Source organism: Thermoascus crustaceus (genome assembly GCF_041956765.1).
Source record: "Thermoascus crustaceus strain CBS 181.67 unplaced genomic scaffold VTN00scaffold_2, whole genome shotgun sequence".
Taxonomy (NCBI): domain Eukaryota; kingdom Fungi; phylum Ascomycota; class Eurotiomycetes; order Eurotiales; family Thermoascaceae; genus Thermoascus; species Thermoascus crustaceus.
The window spans coordinates 1,800,114-1,820,430 of record NW_027192528.1 but is presented as its reverse complement, the minus strand read 5'-3'; the positions used below and the strand labels follow the sequence as shown (position 1 = coordinate 1,820,430).

Sequence of the window (20,317 nt, the reverse complement as noted above, 5' to 3'; positions counted from 1 at the left end):
ATCGCTTTTCGCACTCGCGCCGCCCCTCAGACGTCGACAGAACAAGCTACATTGCCATGACCTGAACATTCACGACCTCTCTCTGGACCCGCCGACCCCGAGGAATCCCATCGTCCAATCACCGTCTTGGACAGCAGAAACAGGTAGATGCAGCACTCGAGAGCCACCGAACTGAGCGGCAAGCGCAAGTCAATCGGCAAGAGGAAACTCTCCGATCAAGAGACGGACGGAATCGAAGCGCCACAGCAGAGGACCATCTCGGAGCTCCTTTCGAAGAACCACAATACCCCGCAGCAGCACAACTCATCCCCGACGAGCAAGCGACAACGATCCTCGCCCCCCTCTTCTAGCGCCCGGCTACAAGATCTCATCTCCCCGGAAAGGATGTACAACTTCTCGAATTCGGAGCCCCAGGCGAACCGGGCGTTTGGGCAGAAGATAGCTGGCCTGGATGCCAGCCCGGCAACGATGAGGGCCCGAGCCAACAACGCCGCGCCGCGCCAGAGCAACTTCACCCCGCACACGGGGGCAAAGAAGCTCGTGGTAAAGAATCTACGGGCAGGGCCACGGTTAAATCAGGATACCTACTTTGAGAAGGTTTGGGCACAGCTCGACGCGGCGCTGGTGGCAATCTTCGAACGTGGAAAGCCCGAGGCGTCGTTGGAGGAACTCTACAAGGGGGCGGAGAATGTCTGTCGTCAAGGGCGAGCGGCTATGTTGGCCAAGGAGCTACAGGAAAAGTGCAGAGAATATATATCCGGGAACTTGCGAGAAAGCTTGGTGGACAGGACCAGTGAAGGAAATGATGTGGATGCACTACGAGCTGTGGTCGATGCATGGACAACGTGGAACTCGAAATTGGTACGTGCTAGTTGTCCACCTGGAATGGGATATGCTTGTTATGGTAAAGTACTTACAAAGTTCAGGTTGCCATCCGCTGGATCTTCTACTACCTGGACCAGTCGTTCCTGTTGCACTCCAAGGACTTTTCTGTCATTCATGAGATGGGACTGATTCAATTCCGGTCGCATATATTCTCTGACCCGGCGCTGAAGCCTAAGATTCTACAGGGTGTTTGCGATCTAATCGAAGCGGATCGCAAGGACGACAAGGGCGCTCTCGTTGATTCCACCCTCCTTAGACAGGCAATAGGGCTGTTCCATGACCTCAGCGTCTACACGAGCGATTTTGAGCCGCGGATGCTCACCGAATCAGAGGCTTTCTTCGCATCGTGGGCTGAAAAGGAGGCTGCGGACCAGTATCTTGCTACATATGCTGAGAACAGCCATCGCCTGATCGAGAACGAGGTAAACAGATGCGACCTCTATTCTCTCAACAGGAATACGAGGCAAAAATTGTCCGACCTTTTAGACCAAAACCTGGTCATGAAACAGGAGAGTGTGCTTCTGTCACATGCTGATGTCCTTGGTCTAATGCGGACCAGCAACAAAATTGCCCTGGAACGGCTCTATTCCTTACTCGAGCGGAGGAGCCTCGGATCAAAGCTCAAGACTGCATTTGGCACTTACATAGTTGAGGAAGGTTCCGGAATTGTATTCGACGAAGAGAGGGAATCCGAGATGGTGACGCGCCTGTTAGAGTTCAAGAAGCAGCTTGATGACACATGGAGAGATTCGTTCCACAAGAACGAGGTGCTAGGCCATACTCTCCGTGAGTCTTTCGAGACGTTCATGAACAAGGGCAAGAAATCCGAATCCAGCCGGGGAACCGATAATCCCAAGACGGGCGAAATGATCGCCAAATACGTTGATATGCTGCTAAAGGGCGGCTGGAAAGTGCTGCCCGGAAGGAAACCGGAGGATGCCACTCTGGCGGATGAAGATGCTGAGATTAACAGGCAACTGGATCAGGTGCTGGATCTCTTCCGCTTCGTCCACGGAAAGGCTGTCTTCGAGGCATTCTACAAGAATGATCTCGCGAGGCGTCTATTGATGGGCAGAAGTGCCAGCGATGACGCTGAGAAGAGCATGTTGGCGAGATTGAAGACAGGTAAGCTCGACTGCTATTGGAGACTGAAAGTTCACTACTGACATTGGTTCCTAGAATGTGGTTCCAGCTTCACACACAACTTGGAATCCATGTTCAAAGACATGGACTTGGCCCGTGATGAGATGGCATCTTATAACTCACTGCTACGCGAACGGAAAGAAAAACCATTGTTGGATCTCAACGTGAATGTTCTCTCGTCCGCAGCGTGGCCAACCTACCCTGATGTGCCTGTGCGGATACCGCCAGACATCGCCAAGGCAATCAACGACTTCGAGCAATTCTACCATAACAAATACAATGGAAGGAAGCTCAGCTGGAAGCATTCCTTGGCGCACTGCCAACTGCGGGCGAGATTCCCCAAGGGTGACAAGGAGATAGTTGTCAGCTCCTTCCAGGCGATTGTGCTGCTACTGTTCAACGATGTCCCGGAGGGCGGAACCCTGAGCTATCCTGAGATCCAGGAGGCAACAGGACTTTGTAAGTACTGTCTTGAATTGCCTATACCGTATACATCGCTAACGCTTTCCCACAGCCGACCCGGAACTGAAACGGACGCTGCAGTCCCTGGCGTGCGCTAAGTATAGGGTGCTGACGAAGAAGCCCAAGGGCAAAGATATCAACCCGACTGACGTGTTTGCGTACAACGCGGCATTCTCGGACCCGAAGATGCGCATCAAGATCAACCAGATCCAGTTGAAGGAGACCAAGGAGGAGAACAGGACTACGCACGAGCGGGTCGCCGCAGACCGACACTACGAGACGCAGGCGGCGATCGTGCGGATCATGAAAAGCCGCAAGGTCATCACACATGCGGAGCTGGTGGCAGAGGTCATCAAGGCCACGCGCAGCCGAGGCGTTCTGGAGCCGGCGGAAATCAAGAAGAACATTGAGAAGTTCGTGTCCCCCAAACCCTTTTCTCCCTTCTATGTCAAGCAGTTACTGACAGAACATTTTCAACAGGTTAATTGAGAAGGACTACATGGAACGTGAAGAGGGCAACCGGTACAAGTACCTGGCGTAGAAGTCAACTGTTCAAACATCTCAAGTCGCCAGATTCTACATTTTGAGTTCATCGCAAGGGAGAGGGAAGTCACGAGTCACCGTTAGAACGTATATGGAGCTTTTCCCGGCGTAATGGCATCTACCCTTGTAGAGATGTAGGTGGCTTGGAGGAGCGGTATATCTAGGCAATGGGACGGAGTTCAGGTCGGTTTTTGGGGACCGGGGCCCGGGACCCGGTGAGGTTCCTGGTTTTCCACTGTCAATGCTAAGGCTGTGGAATGTCGAAGGTACATCTAATCGTTGGTCTTTACTTTTATGTTGTTGTCGTGTCATGCATGCACTTCTCTCTCTGCACTTGACATAGAATCGGGAAATGCATGGGCATGAGGAAGGAATACTAGGTCAGCAGCACGCCTCCATTTCCTTTTTCTCTTCCGGAGCTGCTAAGCCCAGTATCGTACAGCGTAAAATCGTGCACCAACTCGTTGCTATACTATCACATCCACTACAGTACCTGTATGCGTCGATCGGCCTGCATAACAAGGCCCTATCGCCGCTTCTCCGCACGACAACATAGCATTATCGGACTCCTCATTGGGTACTATTGCTACACCCCGTATGTCGGTTCGGTGGAGAAGCATAGACCACTAATATATGTCGAATGCCGTTACCTCCCCCTTCCCGTGAGTTGGGAAGGCTCTCAAATCGAATTCAGCTAGCAGACGGCACTGGGGGAGCCCATGGTGTCACGAAACATGGAGCTCAATTTGATCACACCAATCCTCGAGGATCTAAATAGTTCCTCCCAACATTACTGGAACTTGAATCAAAAAAAAGGTGACAGCGCACGTCACTTCTGATGAACCGGGCTCCTTCGCTCTGTCAGGTGTGTACTTGCTTTCTCTGGTGGTAAGTCTCGTCGGTTGCTACACTCAATGCCAATAATATGGTTGGACAGTGATGGTTGACATCCCTTGACATCCAATCAAGACGCTGCTATATGGATTCACTGTTATCGTTTACAACCTCTTCGTTCATAAGCTTGCTGGGTTCCCTGGACCGTTACTAGCGAGATCTACCCTGGTAAGTTGGACTATAATCCATTGCTGATTCGACATAATTGATCTGAAATCCAACGCTATGTTTTTTAACAGATATGGAGATTTTATCATTTCATGAGTTGCAGTTTCCACACAGAGACTGCACCTCAAATATGGTATGTTTGTCTCTTCCTAAATCTCACAGAACTTCAAGATGTAGACCATAATCTCATGTTTCTTAAAGGCCCCGTCGTGCGCGTATCGCCAAACGAATTATCTTTCGCCTCCGTCGAGTCCTGGAAGGCCATCTACGGCAAGAAGCCCCCCGGAACTCCGACCGCCAACAAGAATGACTTCTACGGCATCTACGCGGCTGGCTTCGAGTCCGGTGCGTCAACAGCGAGCGCGACCCCAAGAGGCACAGCCAGCGGAAGATGCTCAACCCGGCATTCTCGACCAAGGCCCTGGTGGAGCAGGAGGCCATCACCGCACAGGTGGTGGATGACTTCATCACGAGGATCGGTCAACTTGGAGGACCGAGCTCCAGGGGGCTGAGTATGACCAAGTGGTATGAGATGCTGGCTTTTGATATTCTGGGGGAGATGGCGTTCGGGGAGACGGTTTCATTGCATTGAGACGGGTTAGTACGAGCATATTCCACCTTTGCTTTGGCACTTTTTATATAAGACCCGTGAAGCGTAAGAGAGCAAGGAATGATTGACTACGAACCTGCTTGAATATTAGGAAAGCCGCACTTTTGGTCCGAACTGATTGAGCACCACGCCTACTTTCTCGCGTTGGCTGGAAATCTTCGCCGCTTTCCTCTTATTCCGACCCTTACCAAGTTGCTGTTCGCTTCGACGCTTGCCGCACGCAACAAGCACTCGGAATACAGCCGGCAGCAGGTTTCAAAGTACAGATTTTTTTTCTCCCGCGCCTTCAGAGAAATATGCCGCTGATTTTCTGTAGACGACTGACCAAGAACTCGACCCGGAATGACTTCCTTTCTACTGCGGTTAAGAACTATGAAGCGGGAACGGTTGGCAAAGTCGAAATGGCCGCGCATGTCTCTACACTTGCGTAAGTAACTCACCAGCCATATTTTTTTTAATCCTGTTTATCAGATATGATATTTACTCAAAACAGTAATAGCCTCGCCGGAGGCGAGACTGTGTCGACTTTTCTCGCAGCCACCACATATTACCTCCTCCAAAACCCAGAATGCTACAAAAAGCTCCAGCACGAGATCCGCAATCATTTCTCGTCGTATGATGAGATCGACGCGACGTCCGTGCGACAACTCCCATACCTGCAAGCCGTGATCACTCAGGATATATCCGCCCGGACCGCAAGGGTTTCCTAGGGAGTCACCCGGTATGTTTGTTGGGGAATATTGGGTTCCTGCCGGAGTAAGTATTAAATATCTTCTAATTATATCTTGTTTCTTGAATACGGAAAGAAAAAAAACATGTTTATTTGCTATTTACTAATAATGCCATAATTTTCTCCCAGGCCGAGGTTTACACAAGCACCTGGACCGTGAGTCGCAGTGAAAAGTACTTTGCCGAACCGGCCGTCTTCAACCCGAGCGCTGGCTCGATCCCGAGTCAAAAGATGTCAAGGAAGCGAGCCAGCTGTTTGCCGTGGGCCCACAGTCATGTCTGGGACAGAAGTGAGTCAATTGTTTTTTATTCGTCTACATATTGATCTTTTTGGTTCTGAAGAAGGCCCTTCTAACGAGCTGCGTATTTAAAAACCAGTTTTTCCTGGATGGAAATGAACCTGATTCTTTCCAAGGTGCTTTGGAAATACGACCTGGAGCTGCTCGATCGGGAGCTGGACTGGGAGACGCAGAGCCGTATGCATATGATGTGGTGGAAGCCGGAACTGAATGTTCGTTTCAAGGAGAGGACAGAGGCTCAAAGGTTTATGTCTTGACACTTATGCATTATTTTCTCTGGTCCTTTTTTTCGCTATTGCACCCGTGGAAACAGACTGTATACGATCATATAACCCACCGATGATATAGCTAGAGGTACTTGCTATAGACCGTAGCTAGACAAGACAATGTACTAGAAGCAATCCGTTGCATAGCTTCTGTTATATACCTAACAAATCAATATGATGAGTGTTTAAACTAGTTTGTAACTTTTCATCGTAGATAAAAAAATCCCATGAGATGACTGTTTTCATGTGATTAATGAGCGACGAACATTAATTCGACTAGATTCAGAGACCATGAAATCATCATTACCTTAAAGCGTCTTGCTTCTCTAGTTATCCGATCTTGAAAATGATGGAACCTACCCAGACACACCACGGTTCGGATCGTTGTGCACATGATATTCTCAGCTCACCAGCACTCTTATTCCCTTACTCCCCGCCTTTGGAACAGGAATAAATATATCGCGATGCATCACTACATCCTCAGTTGTAGTTTCGTACAGTTGTAAACGATCACCAAATCTCCGAACAACCGCAGCGAGGGTCATGTATAACTCTGCATAGGCAAGACTAGATATAGATAGATCAATGGTGGATCAGTACAGCAACCCACGGAAAGAAAGGAAGAATCGATAACGCAGTAGACAAATTTCTAGCATTAAAACATACTTTATACCGAGACACTGCCTGGACCCCTTAGAAAAGGAGAGGATGCAGCCCTCCAAATCATGCCGTCTTTTTCCATTCTCGTCGATCCAGCGCTCCGGGATGAAGGCTTTTGAGTTCGGGAACAAAGCCGGGTGGTGGTGCATGAGCGCCGAAGTCATTCCGACCGGGGTTCCAGGAGGGATCACCCACTCAACGGTTTTGGAATTTTGGCTACTGGAAACGGAGTTGAATTGAGACGAGTCGCTTGGTTTGAAGACAAGCGGTTCGTGAGGGGCTATACGCGGTAATCGCATACTGACGGGATGGGATAAGCGGAGTCCCTCCAAGATTACTGCGGTGTGAATACAGTATGAGGTTAGCCTCACTGACATTATAGTTAAGGGAGCAGGGAGACATATCAGATACGGAAGCTGTTCCAAGCCTGTCAGTGGTGGAAGCGTGGAGGGATCTGGAATCGCAGCCTCCAGCTCTTGTCGTAGCTTGAAGAGAACATGCGTGTTCGAGAGGAGATAGAAGACGATTACCGATAATGCTACAAGAAAGATAAGCCTTAGTAATAAAACCCCAGCAATCAGTCAAGGGAAAAGAAAGACAATACTCCATGCGGTAGTCTCCGTTCCTGCCCCTATAACAACCTGGCCCTCTTGCCAGAGCCGTTCAACAGTCTTCTCTCGCTTTGGAAGGACTTTACTATTGAGCAGCTCATGGAAGATCGTGGTACCAGCGATCCCACTTTTGGGAGCTTTGCCTTCCTTAACCTCGCGAAGCTGAGCTTTCAGACCCTAACAGGTCATGTTAGCACGGAGTTAGAGTACCAACGCACTTGATATGGTTTTGTCCACCTTCTGGTATGAGATGTATAGCCTCGCGCTGGCGTTCAGGGCGTCCAAAAGTCGTCTGTTTGTTTATATCAGCTCCTACTCCCATAAACGGAGGTTTAGAAGCCTTATACTCTGGAATTGCGTGCAAAACCTTAAAAAGCCAAGGGAAAGGTTTCAAGAACATAGCCACCTCTTGTCCGGCCATGATAGCATCGTGAAGATTCGTATTGAAGTCAGGGTTATCAAGGAAGCCAGCACTTTTCGCAAATGCGTACTCGGACACCACCTCGGTCGTCATGCAACTGAAGGCCAGGGAGATGGTCACCGGTCGACCTGACCCGGCGTGCCTGTCTATCTGAGTGCATAGCTTCTGAATTATCTTCGCAATGACTGGTTCTAGGTTCAGGGCGGCTGCTCTGGAGAAAAACCGGCTCAACGCACTTCGACGTAAGCGGTGGAGATCATGCGGTGCGGTAGAAAAGATGCTCTGCGATTTGCAATGATATATCGGCGGTCAGTACAGATCTTGACGGGGATTCTACCCCGCGAGCGAGAAAAAGCAGTGTTCATCACCTCTGGTACGCTGGAACAAAGTTAATATGAGAGGTCAAAGAATTAGGGAGCTCTTTTCAAACGGACCCAAATTGCCCAGTAAAGTACGGATCCTTGTCCCTACGCTTGCCGCCACCAGCGTAAAGAACGTCGATGAATGCAGGATCATTGACATGAAGCTCGTTGGGGTTGATGCGAACAATCGGTCCTGTCCAGGTGGTTCTAATTCAGCTCATTGCATCTTCAAGCGCCAGATACCATGATAGACGCACCGTATTTTTCGTGCATACGTCGAATCTCGAAAGTATACTGGCCGCTCTTGATAGCATCGTAATAGAACTCGTACCATGTCGTGACGGCTGCCAATTTAGGCCCGGGAAATTTGGCCAGAGGATGCAAGAACAGACGGTAGAAGATAAGACAAAGAATAGAGCCAGTAAAGAAAACGCTCAAGGTAGTGACCCAGCTAAGAGGCAATGATTGTACAGAAAGGGTCAGAGCGGACAAAGCCATTTTCACAAAGAGACTTCAAGTCATGAAACTCGAACGGATGAAAGCAAAGCCTTGATCACACAAGCTTCTGGTATTTGTACGCCCGTTCTTTACTACAGTACAGTAATTGAAAATGGGTACTTAACCTGGTATTCCACTGGCTTGCAATTGATAACTCACAGGCTGTGCATGAAGTGCAGAACAGAACTAATGAGATATTTGTTCTAATGCCTTGATACAAGAGTTTTGCTTTATAAAAAACGAGGAATAGATCAAGTCAAAAACATCTTGGAGATATCAACTGCCCATCTATATAGAAGTGGGGTACCTAGCATACGGAGTTTCCAAATACGGTAACTGCGGACTATTCCTGTCCAGTTATCAATTTCTTAATCCAAAGCAGTAAGTCCACAGGCATTTCCTTTCTCGGCACTTTCCGAGAAGTCCACCATCAACTGCTTAATCTTGATCTTGTTATTAGTCTATCGTGTGCATATATTCCTGTACTATTTACCTAGAATGCCCGACACAGTATGCACAGATGGCCACAGAAAGAAATATATTTATCATCACTATCATCCATTGAATATGTGTCTATATCTATATCTAATGTCTATATTCTACCTTCACTCTAGAGGCACTCGCAATTGACTGTCTTCCACCAATCTCTGCATGGGCTCCGCATCCAAATACACAGAGACATCAATTCCACCATCCTCCACCCCAGCGTCCATTACCTGGAGACAGCCGTCCATCTTCGGCATGACCGCATGCACGTATCGCGGGGTCTGTCCACGTCCATCAGATTCGACCTGACACAGATGCAACCACAGCCACGACGTCACAAGAGTATGCTGGGTGCCCAGAAAAGCCTGCCACAGCGTTGCGGCGCCATTTCATGCGCCGCGTCATGGAGCATTGCCCCCACCTTCTCCGGTGTGAAGAGCTTGATGGTTTCGCGGATCTTGGCCGCTGTTTCTCCGCTGCTGATATCTGATCCCGCGGTCCGGATATGGGTGAGAAAGATCGGCGAGCCGGTAAAGGACGCAGGCAGGCGGGGTGAGACCCGAGGTCGGGCACCGAGAGTGATATTTAAGAACACATCGTCCGCGGACTGTAAATGGCGGCGCGCACGGTTGATGGCCGCCCAGATGTGGGCGAGAAGCACGTCGAGTCGCGATATATCAGGACGGCCTCGTGGGTCAGCGCCGTTACAGTGCAGTAGCGCGTGTGTAACAGGCCGGTGAAGTCCCAGGTGTGCCAGGGACCGGGAGTCGAAAGCGAGAGCACAGCCATCGCCAGCTGGTCTGCAGGGGGGCTTCGAGGCCTCGGTGGTGGGGGATGAGAACATCGGGATACCCAGGGTCGGTTGTCCCCCACCAGTTGAAGCGATGCACGGGGAGCAGCTTACGGGCGGCAGCACTGAGGGCAGGATCAGCCACTGATGTATCGATATCCCCCGCAGCGCGTAAGTCCAGCTGCGACGGATCAAAAACAGGAGGATCCATGAGAGATACCATCGCATGACCGTATTGCGCACGACTGGCAGCGGCCCAGTTGTGAACAAACATCATCAGGGCCTGAGCATCGGCCAGAGGATGTGCCATCTTGATACCGATTGCATACCCGCCGCCGGCGAAGAGGTTGATCTACACCAGCATGCCCGGAAGACCCTCATAATCCCGTAGATTGTACAGTGCCAACGAGGTCTGGGAGAGCAGCACCTCCTGAGGAAAGTTGGCTACGATCCAAAAATGCCCGATCCTGATGCGCGTTCGGCCGGTGCAGGAGCCAACGATGTCACTGGAAATGAGTGTCTAACGACAGCCCATTCGACTCCGGGATCTGACTCCGTGCCATATACAATCCGTAGCCGATGGAAGCGCTCTGTGTGGCCTCCGTCGGGACGAACAGGTGCCCACTGGAGTTGGCCAGCCCATTGTGGGAGCGAGTTCAGGGCGGTGATAAACGACGACTGCAGACGGTCGAGGAACGCGTCCTCTGCAACACCATCCGGGGTGGTGTCAAAGATAAAGATAACTCTGGTTGCGGAGAAACGACGAGCGACAGCGTCGTCGAGGATGGAGGGTGTGGTAGAAATCGGTCCTTTTAAACGAGGACTGGGGTAGAGACGAGTCGTCTTGAGGTACCTCCTCGGCAGCCATTCTCATCCAGACAATTTCATAGATCAAATCTTGCCGTGCAAAGCGTAAAGGGCAGAGAAAAGGATAAGGAACCGACCAGACACTCCCCTCAAAGGGGCGCAATATAATGGAATCGCATATTGATCCTGATTCACACCGTATACTGTATGATGGCGTATGATCCTGATTAGATCCTAGGGTCTACTAAGGCGGGGGCTGCCACTCATACCCGTGGACGTTAGAGACTTGGTGAAATGGCAATTATAATCAAATACCACCTAGAGGTGGTCTATCAAAACAATCTATTTTATTTCTTTCCCAAATAGGTTCATCTGCTTCCTTTTTGACTAATAGTGAGTCGTTGTGGCGCAGTCCTCGTCAATGTTACCAAGAGCCTTCCGTTGCACGCAAAAGCCCGCAGGGTCGTATCTGATGTCGTCAGAAACAGTAAGGAGTATTGATGCTGGCTGACAAAGGCAATCTATTGTCATAGCTGGATGATATTTCAAGTTTATCAGATTATCACCATTAAGATCTACCAGTCTATCAGAAATCTTGTTATTTGCAATGAGGATTTAATATACTCTGGTTGCAAGATCTCCTCCTGATGGCCGATAAAGACCTTGAGCTCGGGACATCTAGGATAACTGGTAGGCCAAGATTCGCATGTGTCTTCCGTGTCCAGGTCATCTTCAGACAAGCATATGCCAAAGAATTCATTCATTGCAATGCATCTTAGAAGGAGCAATCTATGAATTCTAGGAGCAGCTCAAAACTCATGCCAAGTGGATGGAGACTGTGAGTCCAGTTATATGTGAACCATGGCTGACCCTTGCTTCCATTTAAGTCAACAAGTCAGCTGAAGTCAGATGATAATATCGGTGACCTGGCAGAAGCTAAAATGCCTGAGGCACTAAACGAAAAATGAGGGACATGACCTGACTGGAATTGACGCTCAGAATGGTATGGAAGATAGAAAAAGGCCATAACCTCTCGTGCACGTTTTACAGCTCGCGCTTGCTCGATCAGCAGCAGCAGAATTATAAAAAGGGCCGGGCCGCCCGGAGAGAACAGCCCGTTGGAAGTTAGAGCTAAAGATATTCACGTACTGTACCTGATTTGTTATCTAAACCACTACAAACCCCACTTCGACTGGTGGAGATCTTCCCCAGGTGCATTGTCAAGCTGGCGGTTACCCTGCAATTACCAATCACCCAACAATAGTTGAAGATGATAAGAGTTCTCTATTGTCCGCCGTATCGTCAGCTATAAGGATCATGCCCCTCTCTATACATGGGTTTGCATCCCTGCGACTGTGAGGGAAGTGGATAGCAGCCGCAGCCTACCTACCTGGTAGGTAGGGATGGCTTTTGTGTAGGCAATGCGTTGTTCAATCGCCATCACGGAGTACTAGCTGCTGAGACCGTTTGTCTATTATCCGGCTGAGCTGTGGAACTGAACTCCCAATCGGTGCCTCTGGGTTCTTTTTCTTTCACCTCTGGTCTCATTCTTCTTCATCCTTGTCTTTTCTTTCCTTTTGCTTTCTTTTCAATCTACCGATATATCGATGTTTGTCACCCTCCGCTGCGGTCGGGAGGAAGGCGACGAAATACAATGCATTGAGCGAACGACCCGAGCTCCCTACCGGGGAGATGAATCGTCCACGGCCTGCAATAGTTGTCGTCGTCAAAAAGCATGTCTCTTGTCCGTTGCCACATTTGCCGTGCTGCAGAGCATGCTGACCTTTCTGCAGCTTGGATGTAGTAGAGAGAAGTCAGCCTGTCGTCGCTGCCGCGTGCGGGGCATCGAATGTATCTATACGACGAAGAGACTGAGTGACGGGAAAAAACGACGCCTTCATCGGCCGAATCCAGAAATCAGAAAAACCATAAAATCTGGCGACCCTCTTTTATCTGCTATATCACATGGGATTGAAATGCAATCACCGTCTGCACGTGAAATCCCAGTCGCACGATACGCTGTCGACTCCCCGTCCAGCTGGGGTTCGTTAATTTCGGGTATCCAGCGGCGCGACAGTGAACAACTGATTCCCTCTGCAGAGGAGGGCCAAGGAGGTGATGCGACCCCGCAGCCGATCCCAAATCAACAGGTCGACGATACATCAATGAATAGCGTGCCCGGTACAAGATTGAGCTCCGAACGAGAGTTAACTGCTTTGGGCATGTCCTCGACTGGCTCGTACCAGGATGCTCTCAGCGATGACTATTTCTCCCGAATACTGGAGTCCTTGGATGCCAGCCATAATGTGAACACTCCAGGCCAGACAACAGGTACCGTCATTGATTGCCATTCGCCGCCTCTTCTAGGTGTACCACGACAACTGACATACAACACGGTAGGAGGCGAGCATGAACAGACAGGCCTCGATTCCGACATTGTCATCTCCCATTCCCAATTCAGGCCATTGAGGACGCAGATGGACCAGCCCCTATTACCCTTGAGCAACTCCGTCTGTAGTAGCAGGCCTCCAACACAAGGAGTATCAACATCATCCACGCTGTTTTCCTCCGGGTCGGATTCCACTTCTCCCAGCTCGTTTGGAGCATCCTCCATTCCAGTTAGAGATAGCTGCAAGTGCACTGGAACAGCCCTCCGGATCCTCGAAGCGGTTGCTATGCCGGTCAAAGTGGGAGATTGGAGCACAACAGAACAGGAATTATATTCCTTAAAAGGGAATATCTGGCAATGCCACGTACTATCGCAGTGTACGAGCTGCAGACAGGATTCCGGGTTCACGATCTTGATGCTCATCCTGTGCGAGAAGATCACGGGCATCTTCGAAGAAGTCGCAGCAGGCTGGGAACGTCAGTTGCGAGCATCTGCAAGCGCATACCACACGGAGCCCGGATGGACTGACATTAGCAAAGTAGCCGCGCAAGAAGTCGTCCACCACTGGGAAGGTTCGCAGCAGGAAGCACGAATACTTCTTGGGAAATATCAGATCGACACCGCTGAGGAGCGCTGTGAGGTGTTCGGTTCCCTCATTCTGCTGCAGTTGAATAAACTTGTCGGCTTCTTTTCAGAAGTGAAGAAGACCATTGTCAGCTCCAAGTGGGAGTCGCATTTCGAGCTTCTCAAGACCCTAAGCCACAGAATTAAGGACCTGAGAGCTACATTGAGACACTTAAGCAGTCAACCGATTTCAATTGAACCATGATATAGGAGTTTGTTACCGGCAAATCCGTCAGGCTAGGTCTCACTTTGTCACAATCAACAAATTTTAACAACCGAAACGGAGTCGAATTCCAAGCATTCAATTATCAACTAGGTTTTCGGGTGTTGACAATTTTCGAGCCATCTGCCCCCATGAAGAAACGAAATAAACGGCTAAATACGTGTGGAAACATCGATGGTGTTGATACTCGGTTGGTTGGGTCACGGAATGGAGTGGGACGACGGGTGAAGGTGTCACCGTCGATGGAGACCAGTTTGACGCGGGGGGGATGCATCCCATTTTCCTTATCGAGCGCACGACCATGAATTTCTACTGCAAATCGTCGCTTCGCACTCGCCATAGCATAACGCATCAATGATACGATGGAAGTAGGTACCTTTTCTCAGTCAATATGCAACGCAGCTGCTGTTCTTGTGAGTTGAGACTCTGAGTTGGTGCTGCGGTCACAGTGATGAACTGTGCAGCGTCACTCTGCAGCTCCGGTGCACCCGAGGGCCCTGCGAGTACCGCAGGTGATATTCTTCCGCAGAAGACGGCATTGGATCAACATCACTAATAGAACTGAATTTTGGAGAGAGCTAGGAAAAATCATGAGTGACACATGGTTTCAAGTGCATGGGACAGGAGAAAATCACTAAAGTATGTCTAAAATAGCAGATACTAGGCAACTGCCCTCTTGCGGGCATCTAGAACAACCTCAGGAACATCACCTTAAGCTTAAAGGAGAAAACCCCAAGTCATTTGACAATTATCTGCAAGCTAAAAAACGAGCACATTAAAACGGACATAAAAGAAAGGGGGAGACTGTACCAAGCAAGGGGAATATTATTGATTGATAATAACGGAGCGACCCATAGTAATAGTAGTATCTGGGACGATCTGAGCCCTGCTGCTCCAGACTCCACACTGTCGCGGCGCAGGAGCTGCCAAGCGTCACGTGCGCCATCACGGGGACGGGGAAGATGAACCACCTGACAAGAAGAACCCCACTTAGCCGCGCGGCCTTAGCCGTGCTTCCCGTCGCCTTGGAAATCCATAGTATAGAATTCCATGGAATCCATGCCCGGCCGAGCACGGAGTAACTCCGACAGTTCACCATTCGAATATTATTTTCTTGTAAGAGGTCTCTGAAACTTGTCCATTACGGTCTCGATTAAAGGTAGGATGTTTGTAACCCGTAAATTTGAAATTGAATAAATAGATCTAGGAAACATACTACCTAATCGGACTAGTAGTCCATGTTCTAAAAAGGATCGTGTTACTGATCAGCTGAAGTATTATTCCCCGTATCATATCCACACTCATCAACGTGTTCAATGAATCAAAGTCCCTTAACGGGTCGGCCCCAGCCCCTGGGTCGAAGAAGCTACTTGTCGACCCCCAACCGGAACCCAACACCCGCGGGCGGAGAGGTCAGCCGACATCTTAGTATCTACAAGCACTATGGGGTACTGAATAAGGAGTACGGCCCCAGAAGTAAGGTATGCCGTACAGTGCTTTCGCAATCAAATAGCACTACAATTTAGTTGGAACTGGAATAACACAGCGAACGCAGATGATTGTTATCTATGGTGTGCTGAATGTGCATTCTGCAGTACTCACACTACTCATCCTGCAGTCCCACGGAAGCAACCATATACCTAATTTCACAGAGCGGGAAAAGAAAACAACACTCCCACCATTTTATTTCCATTCTTTATCATCAACATCTACAATCTACAGAATCAGGAAGGTCAGGCGAGGAGCTGCCAGGTCCCTGGTACCTCGAAAAGGCTCCAACCTTAACTTAGCCTACAATGTAAGTTGGTAACTAGGCCGCTCGGTCGTGGTCACCGGCATCTGTAGCTCCCTGCTAGCGACGGTCCACTTTCCATGCACGCGGACACTTCCCCTAGCGCCTGCAGCCGTGTTCTGTTCGGGACCAGTCCGTCAGAGACGAGCAGGTGTTCTGGACTCTTTTCTGCCGCTCATCTTGTGACTTTTTGTTGCTGCACCATATGGGGCTTTTCTTTATATACTACTTTTTTTCTATTAATATATGATCCACTACTTCCCCGATAGACAGGGATCGTTGTTGGCCTAAAAAGAAGAAAAGAAAAAGAGAAGGCGCCTTACATGGGATCTGTCGATCGATGACAGCCCTGGAGAAGGCGCAGTTTCCGCAGGGCATTCCTGACAATGCAAGTCGGATAGCGAGATCATATCATATCATCCACGATCTGATCTCGGAAAGCTGCGAGTTACCATGCCGCAGGCTCCAGCCTGCAGTTCGTTGACGCAGCGAAGCTATCATATATCGAGAAACAGCCCTAGAAGTGGCAGGGGACGGAATTCCCGCAAGCGGCAAATCCGAGGGGCCGCTCGGCTCGCGCAGGGTCCAGACCCGAGAACGGGGAACTTGGGGCAGTCGCTTACCGCAGCGGGAGATATGGAGACGCTCGCGCATGTCCATGTGAACAGCAAAAGATGCCTGTTTTTTGCTTTTTGCTTGTTGGGACGCGATGTGGTGCAGGGGAAGCCGCCATGACGCCGCCCCGGATGCCCAGGAACAGAAATTCATCGAACCGGGCAGACTACGCAGCAAGGAGGAGCTGCTGTGCATTCCTACATAAAGCTGCCGCTCCTCTCCCCGTTGATGCAGTGCATCTGTTCCTCTTCCCTCTTTCCCTGCTGCTCGTCGCCGACCTACCGTCCTTGTAATAATCACATAATCGTCCTGCCTTCCGATCTTCACATTCCTCTCTCCGTCCTCCGTCTCCCCTTCCATCCCGATTCTCCCGAGGGTGAGTTTTGGTCTCTATCTATCCCTTTCCTGTATTTCGCATAGATCTTGTTGATCTTGAGATTGCCCTTTCTGCTGTGTTCATGGAGTGTCCTCACGGTGGCGGTCCCCGGACGGGTGCAGAGGCCTCGCCTCGGTTGCCCTGTCGGCGGGCGGTTATGGCACTTCTCCAGGGGTCTTGAGTGGCTCTGGTCGATGACCCTGAAGTTAAACCCCGCTGACGAACGAGTTCCCGCTGACCAGGTTCCCCACTTCTTCCCCGCCATCGAAGAAGTATACGCCGGTGCACCTGGAGCACAGTGTTCCAGCACGTCCTATTTCTTTCGCCCGCCCTCCTTCCTCGACGTGCTCGCAGTCATCCTCTTCACTCTCGATACCCATCCACCTACATCTTGCGTATTTGCACTTCCTGGATATCTGCGACCATTCTGCCGTTCTTTTCGGCCAAGAATCGTGTTCCGCGCCAAACCACATACGTCATCCCGCCTATAAACCCGGTTCAAGATGCAGAGTACGTCAAGTCACATCTCGGGAACCGTTGTTCTCCATCACCCCCGGATCTCAATCCGTCGAATATGAAAGCACAGGCAAAATGCATGCTGACGGGAACGTAACCAGCCAAGCATTTCTTCTCTGATCCCAACAAACTCGTCATTGACGCCCTGAACTCGCTCACGCGCACCAACCCTTCCCTGGTTTTGGACAAGGAGAACAAGATTGTCTATCGCCGTCCCGATGCATTCTCGCCCTGCAAGGTCTCCATCATCTCCGGCGGTGGCTCCGGCCACGAGCCTGCCTTTGCAGGCTACGTCGGCAAGGGCTTGTTGACAGCTTCTGTTGCCGGTACAATCTTCGCCTCTCCGTCCGCCGAACAGGTGCGCAGGGCTGCCATGGAGTGCGTCAACACCGAAAAGGGTGTCCTCATCATCATAATGAACTACACTGGTGACGTCCTCAACTTTGGTATGGCCGCTGAAAAGGCCAAGGCAGCAGGGATTAAGACTGAGTTCTTCGCCATCGGCGATGACGTTGGAGTGGGGAGGACAAAAGGCAGGAAAGTGGGTCGTCGAGGCATTGGTGGCGGGATCTTGGTGTTGAAGATCGTGGGAGCGTTGGCGGAGACGGGGTAAGCTTTAGTCCCTAAAACTGGTGCCTGAGGCCTCGAAAAGACTAACAGTCGCAGTGCATCCCTGGAGGATGTCTACCGCATCGCGCAGCTCACCACAAGGAACGTCGTGACTCTTGGCGCATCCCTTGAACATGTCCACATTCCGGGACGGGAGATTCCCGATGCTAACTCGGAGGAAATGGTGCCAAAAGATCAGGTGGAAATCGGTATGGGAATCCATAATGAGCCTGGATCCCACCGTGTAAAGGCGACCCTGCCGGAGCTAGTGCAGACGATGCTCCTGCAGCTGTTGGATCACAACGATCCGGAACGCGCGTTCCTCACCTATGGACCTAATGACAAGTTCGTCCTGCTGATTAACAACCTCGGAGGTGTCAGCACCCTTGAGCTGGCGGGTATTACTGAGGAGGTGTCGAGGCAGCTGGAGAGCAGCTACAACATCAAGCCTGTGCGGACGATTCAGGGAACCTTCCTGACCAGCTTAAACGGCCTGGGCTTTAGCATCTCGCTGCTGAAACTCGTAGACACCGGTCTCGGTCGTGGCAAGTCCATGCTCGAACTGCTGGATGCGCCGGCGGAGGCTGTCGGCTGGTCGGCCCCAATCCAGACCTCTACCTGGGAGGACCGAACAGACGCTCCGATTGAGATCAGGAAGACCAAACTGGCCGAGGAACAGCCCAGCAACCTGAAGTGTACGTCTGCCTTTTCAAAGCTCTTTTTTGAGCATTCCAGCTGACGTATTTCGCAGTGGATCCCGCCATCCTGAAGTCGGTTTTGTCATCCGGTCTGAAGCGCCTCATTGCCGCTGAACCACAGGTCACCCGATATGACACCATTGTGGGCGATGGTGACTGCGGTGTGGGCTTGAAGCGCGGCGCTGAGGAAGTTCTTAAGCTGCTCAATGATCCCTTCACCAAGATCACCGAGGATGTTGTCAACGCAGTGAACCAGATTGTCAATGTCGTTGAAAACACCATGGATGGTACCTCAGGTGCCATCTACGCCATTTTCCTGAATGCCCTAGCCCACGGCCTCCGCGCGCAGGACAAGGGCTATGCCACTCCTGTCACTGTCGCTACCTGGGCAGAGGCACTGAAGTACTCCCTCTCCGCGCTGGGCAAGTACACCCCTGCCCAGCCTGGTGATCGCACCCTCATCGACGCCCTCGTGCCCTTCTGCACCAAGCTGGTGGATACCAAGGACGTCAAGACTGCCGCCAAGGCTGCTCAGGAGGGCAGTGAGGCGACCAAGTACATGAAAGCCAGCTTGGGCCGGACGGTGTATGTTGGCGGCGAGCAAGAGTGGGTTGGCAAGGTCCCTGACCCAGGTGCCTACGGGCTCAGCGAGTTCCTGGCCGGGTTAGCGGATGCATTTTAAGCATGCCATTTAATGTGTATTTTCATATCCTGGCGATCTCGACGACGACCAGTGTGTACATTTGGAGGCCTGAGTCTTTCCGGTTTGCTTTTCGGATCTTCGCGGGAATGGATATCTGGTTTTTTGCAATTTTTCTTCTTGGATCTTCACTCACATATGTGACGGCGAGCCAGCGATTCCAGCAAGCGTGTTCGTGGCACTAGTGATCTGATGATGTATCTATCGTGGTGAAGAGAATAGATACCTAGGTATATATAAATCATTATATGAGGTGAACTCGTTTCCGTAAGATCATTCATTTACTTCGTGAGACAGTGAATGAACACTTGAGTTGGCAGAGAAGAAAAAAGGAAAAATCATGTCGGCAGATGTGTTGGCACTTGCTGCTGATAGCCCCTCGATGGTCGATCTTCCGATACCCCCCGATACTGCCGCGCTACACCGCCCCTAGTTTTGCTCGTCAGTACTGTTTAGGACGAGATTTATGGCTGTATATTACTCTGTATTATGTCGTCCGGTATTGTGTTGCATAGTGTGGAATCAGGTCACGTTTTCTCGACAGGCTCCCTTAGTAAGTCCAGTGTCAGGGCTGGACATTGGAACCTTGCTGGGCGCCGTTCCCGCCCGGTCACTTAGCGAGATGCTTTTCAAAGGTTACCTGACTTACTTTACGGTACTGTACATGTTGAAATCGCGGGGCAAAAGGTTACTAGTATCTGTTGCTTGTTCTACATTGGTCGGGAAAATAGTCGGATGGACGTCCATTCGTTTTCTTGAATGGGTTTCTTCATTTTAGTATTGCTTTTCCATTGATTGTCTTTCCCTTTCCTTTTCTGGTCACGCTGTAAGGGCAAAGAGATAGACGCAAAAAGGGAGAAATCTACATTATGCAGTTGCCCTTTTCTTTATCAAATCACCAAGGAGGACCGAATACCGCCAGTGACAGCATCAACCACAGAAAGCCCATTTGGTTTCCTTCATTTTCTCACCGGACGACAAGTACAGTAAAATTCCTCTTCCCTTTTTCTTTTTCCTCAACCACCCACTCAGGAAGCTGAAAAGCTGCTCGTTGCTGGGAGGGTACGGAAAAAGGCACATTCACACTCCTACAATCCTGTAATGATGACTAGGTAGGATGCAATGAGAGAAACCCTCAACC

General features: G+C 50.4%; 7 protein-coding genes across 7 annotated transcripts; 5 read left to right on the top strand and 2 right to left on the bottom strand.

Annotated features, from left to right (window-relative positions):
* Nucleotides 1-147: 147 nt before the first annotated feature.
* VTN00DRAFT_4186 (uncharacterized protein) lies at nt 148-3,031 on the top strand (the record flags this gene model as incomplete). The annotated part of the gene is made up of 5 exons (XM_069430586.1): nt 148-861; nt 927-2,010; nt 2,065-2,487; nt 2,543-2,903; nt 2,971-3,031. 5 exons carry the CDS (start codon nt 148-150, stop codon nt 3,029-3,031), a joined length of 2,643 nt encoding a protein of 880 aa, XP_069289707.1.
* An 840-nt stretch (nt 3,032-3,871) lies between these two features.
* VTN00DRAFT_4185 (uncharacterized protein) lies at nt 3,872-5,990 on the top strand (the record flags this gene model as incomplete). Its single annotated transcript, XM_069430585.1, has 11 exons — nt 3,872-3,898; nt 4,003-4,095; nt 4,167-4,228; nt 4,453-4,607; nt 4,797-4,965; nt 5,022-5,132; nt 5,199-5,339; nt 5,416-5,461; nt 5,565-5,591; nt 5,642-5,724; nt 5,813-5,990. 11 exons carry the CDS (start codon nt 3,872-3,874, stop codon nt 5,988-5,990), a joined length of 1,092 nt encoding a protein of 363 aa, XP_069289706.1.
* A 410-nt stretch (nt 5,991-6,400) lies between these two features.
* On the bottom strand, nt 6,401-7,951 carry VTN00DRAFT_4184 (uncharacterized protein; the record flags this gene model as incomplete). Its single annotated transcript, XM_069430584.1, has 6 exons — nt 6,401-6,566; nt 6,666-6,959; nt 7,035-7,197; nt 7,264-7,447; nt 7,638-7,841; nt 7,928-7,951. The coding sequence occupies 6 exons, from the start codon at nt 7,949-7,951 to the stop codon at nt 6,401-6,403; spliced, it is 1,035 nt and encodes a 344-aa protein (XP_069289705.1).
* A 164-nt stretch (nt 7,952-8,115) lies between these two features.
* VTN00DRAFT_4183 (uncharacterized protein) lies at nt 8,116-9,881 on the bottom strand (the record flags this gene model as incomplete). Its single annotated transcript, XM_069430583.1, has 4 exons — nt 8,116-8,246; nt 8,311-8,504; nt 9,176-9,318; nt 9,459-9,881. The coding sequence occupies 4 exons, from the start codon at nt 9,879-9,881 to the stop codon at nt 8,116-8,118; spliced, it is 891 nt and encodes a 296-aa protein (XP_069289704.1).
* Nucleotides 9,882-12,610: 2,729 nt separating this feature from the next.
* Nucleotides 12,611-13,852, top strand: VTN00DRAFT_4182 (uncharacterized protein; the record flags this gene model as incomplete). Its single annotated transcript, XM_069430582.1, has 1 exon — nt 12,611-13,852. One exon carries the CDS (start codon nt 12,611-12,613, stop codon nt 13,850-13,852), a length of 1,242 nt encoding a protein of 413 aa, XP_069289703.1.
* A 3,304-nt stretch (nt 13,853-17,156) lies between these two features.
* Nucleotides 17,157-19,158, top strand: VTN00DRAFT_4181 (uncharacterized protein; the record flags this gene model as incomplete). Its single annotated transcript, XM_069430581.1, has 4 exons — nt 17,157-17,163; nt 17,271-17,778; nt 17,836-18,473; nt 18,530-19,158. 4 exons carry the CDS (start codon nt 17,157-17,159, stop codon nt 19,156-19,158), a joined length of 1,782 nt encoding a protein of 593 aa, XP_069289702.1.
* Nucleotides 19,159-20,045: 887 nt separating this feature from the next.
* VTN00DRAFT_4180 (uncharacterized protein) lies at nt 20,046-20,292 on the top strand (the record flags this gene model as incomplete). The annotated part of the gene is made up of 2 exons (XM_069430580.1): nt 20,046-20,162; nt 20,209-20,292. The coding sequence occupies 2 exons, from the start codon at nt 20,046-20,048 to the stop codon at nt 20,290-20,292; spliced, it is 201 nt and encodes a 66-aa protein (XP_069289701.1).
* Nucleotides 20,293-20,317: the final 25 nt, after the last annotated feature.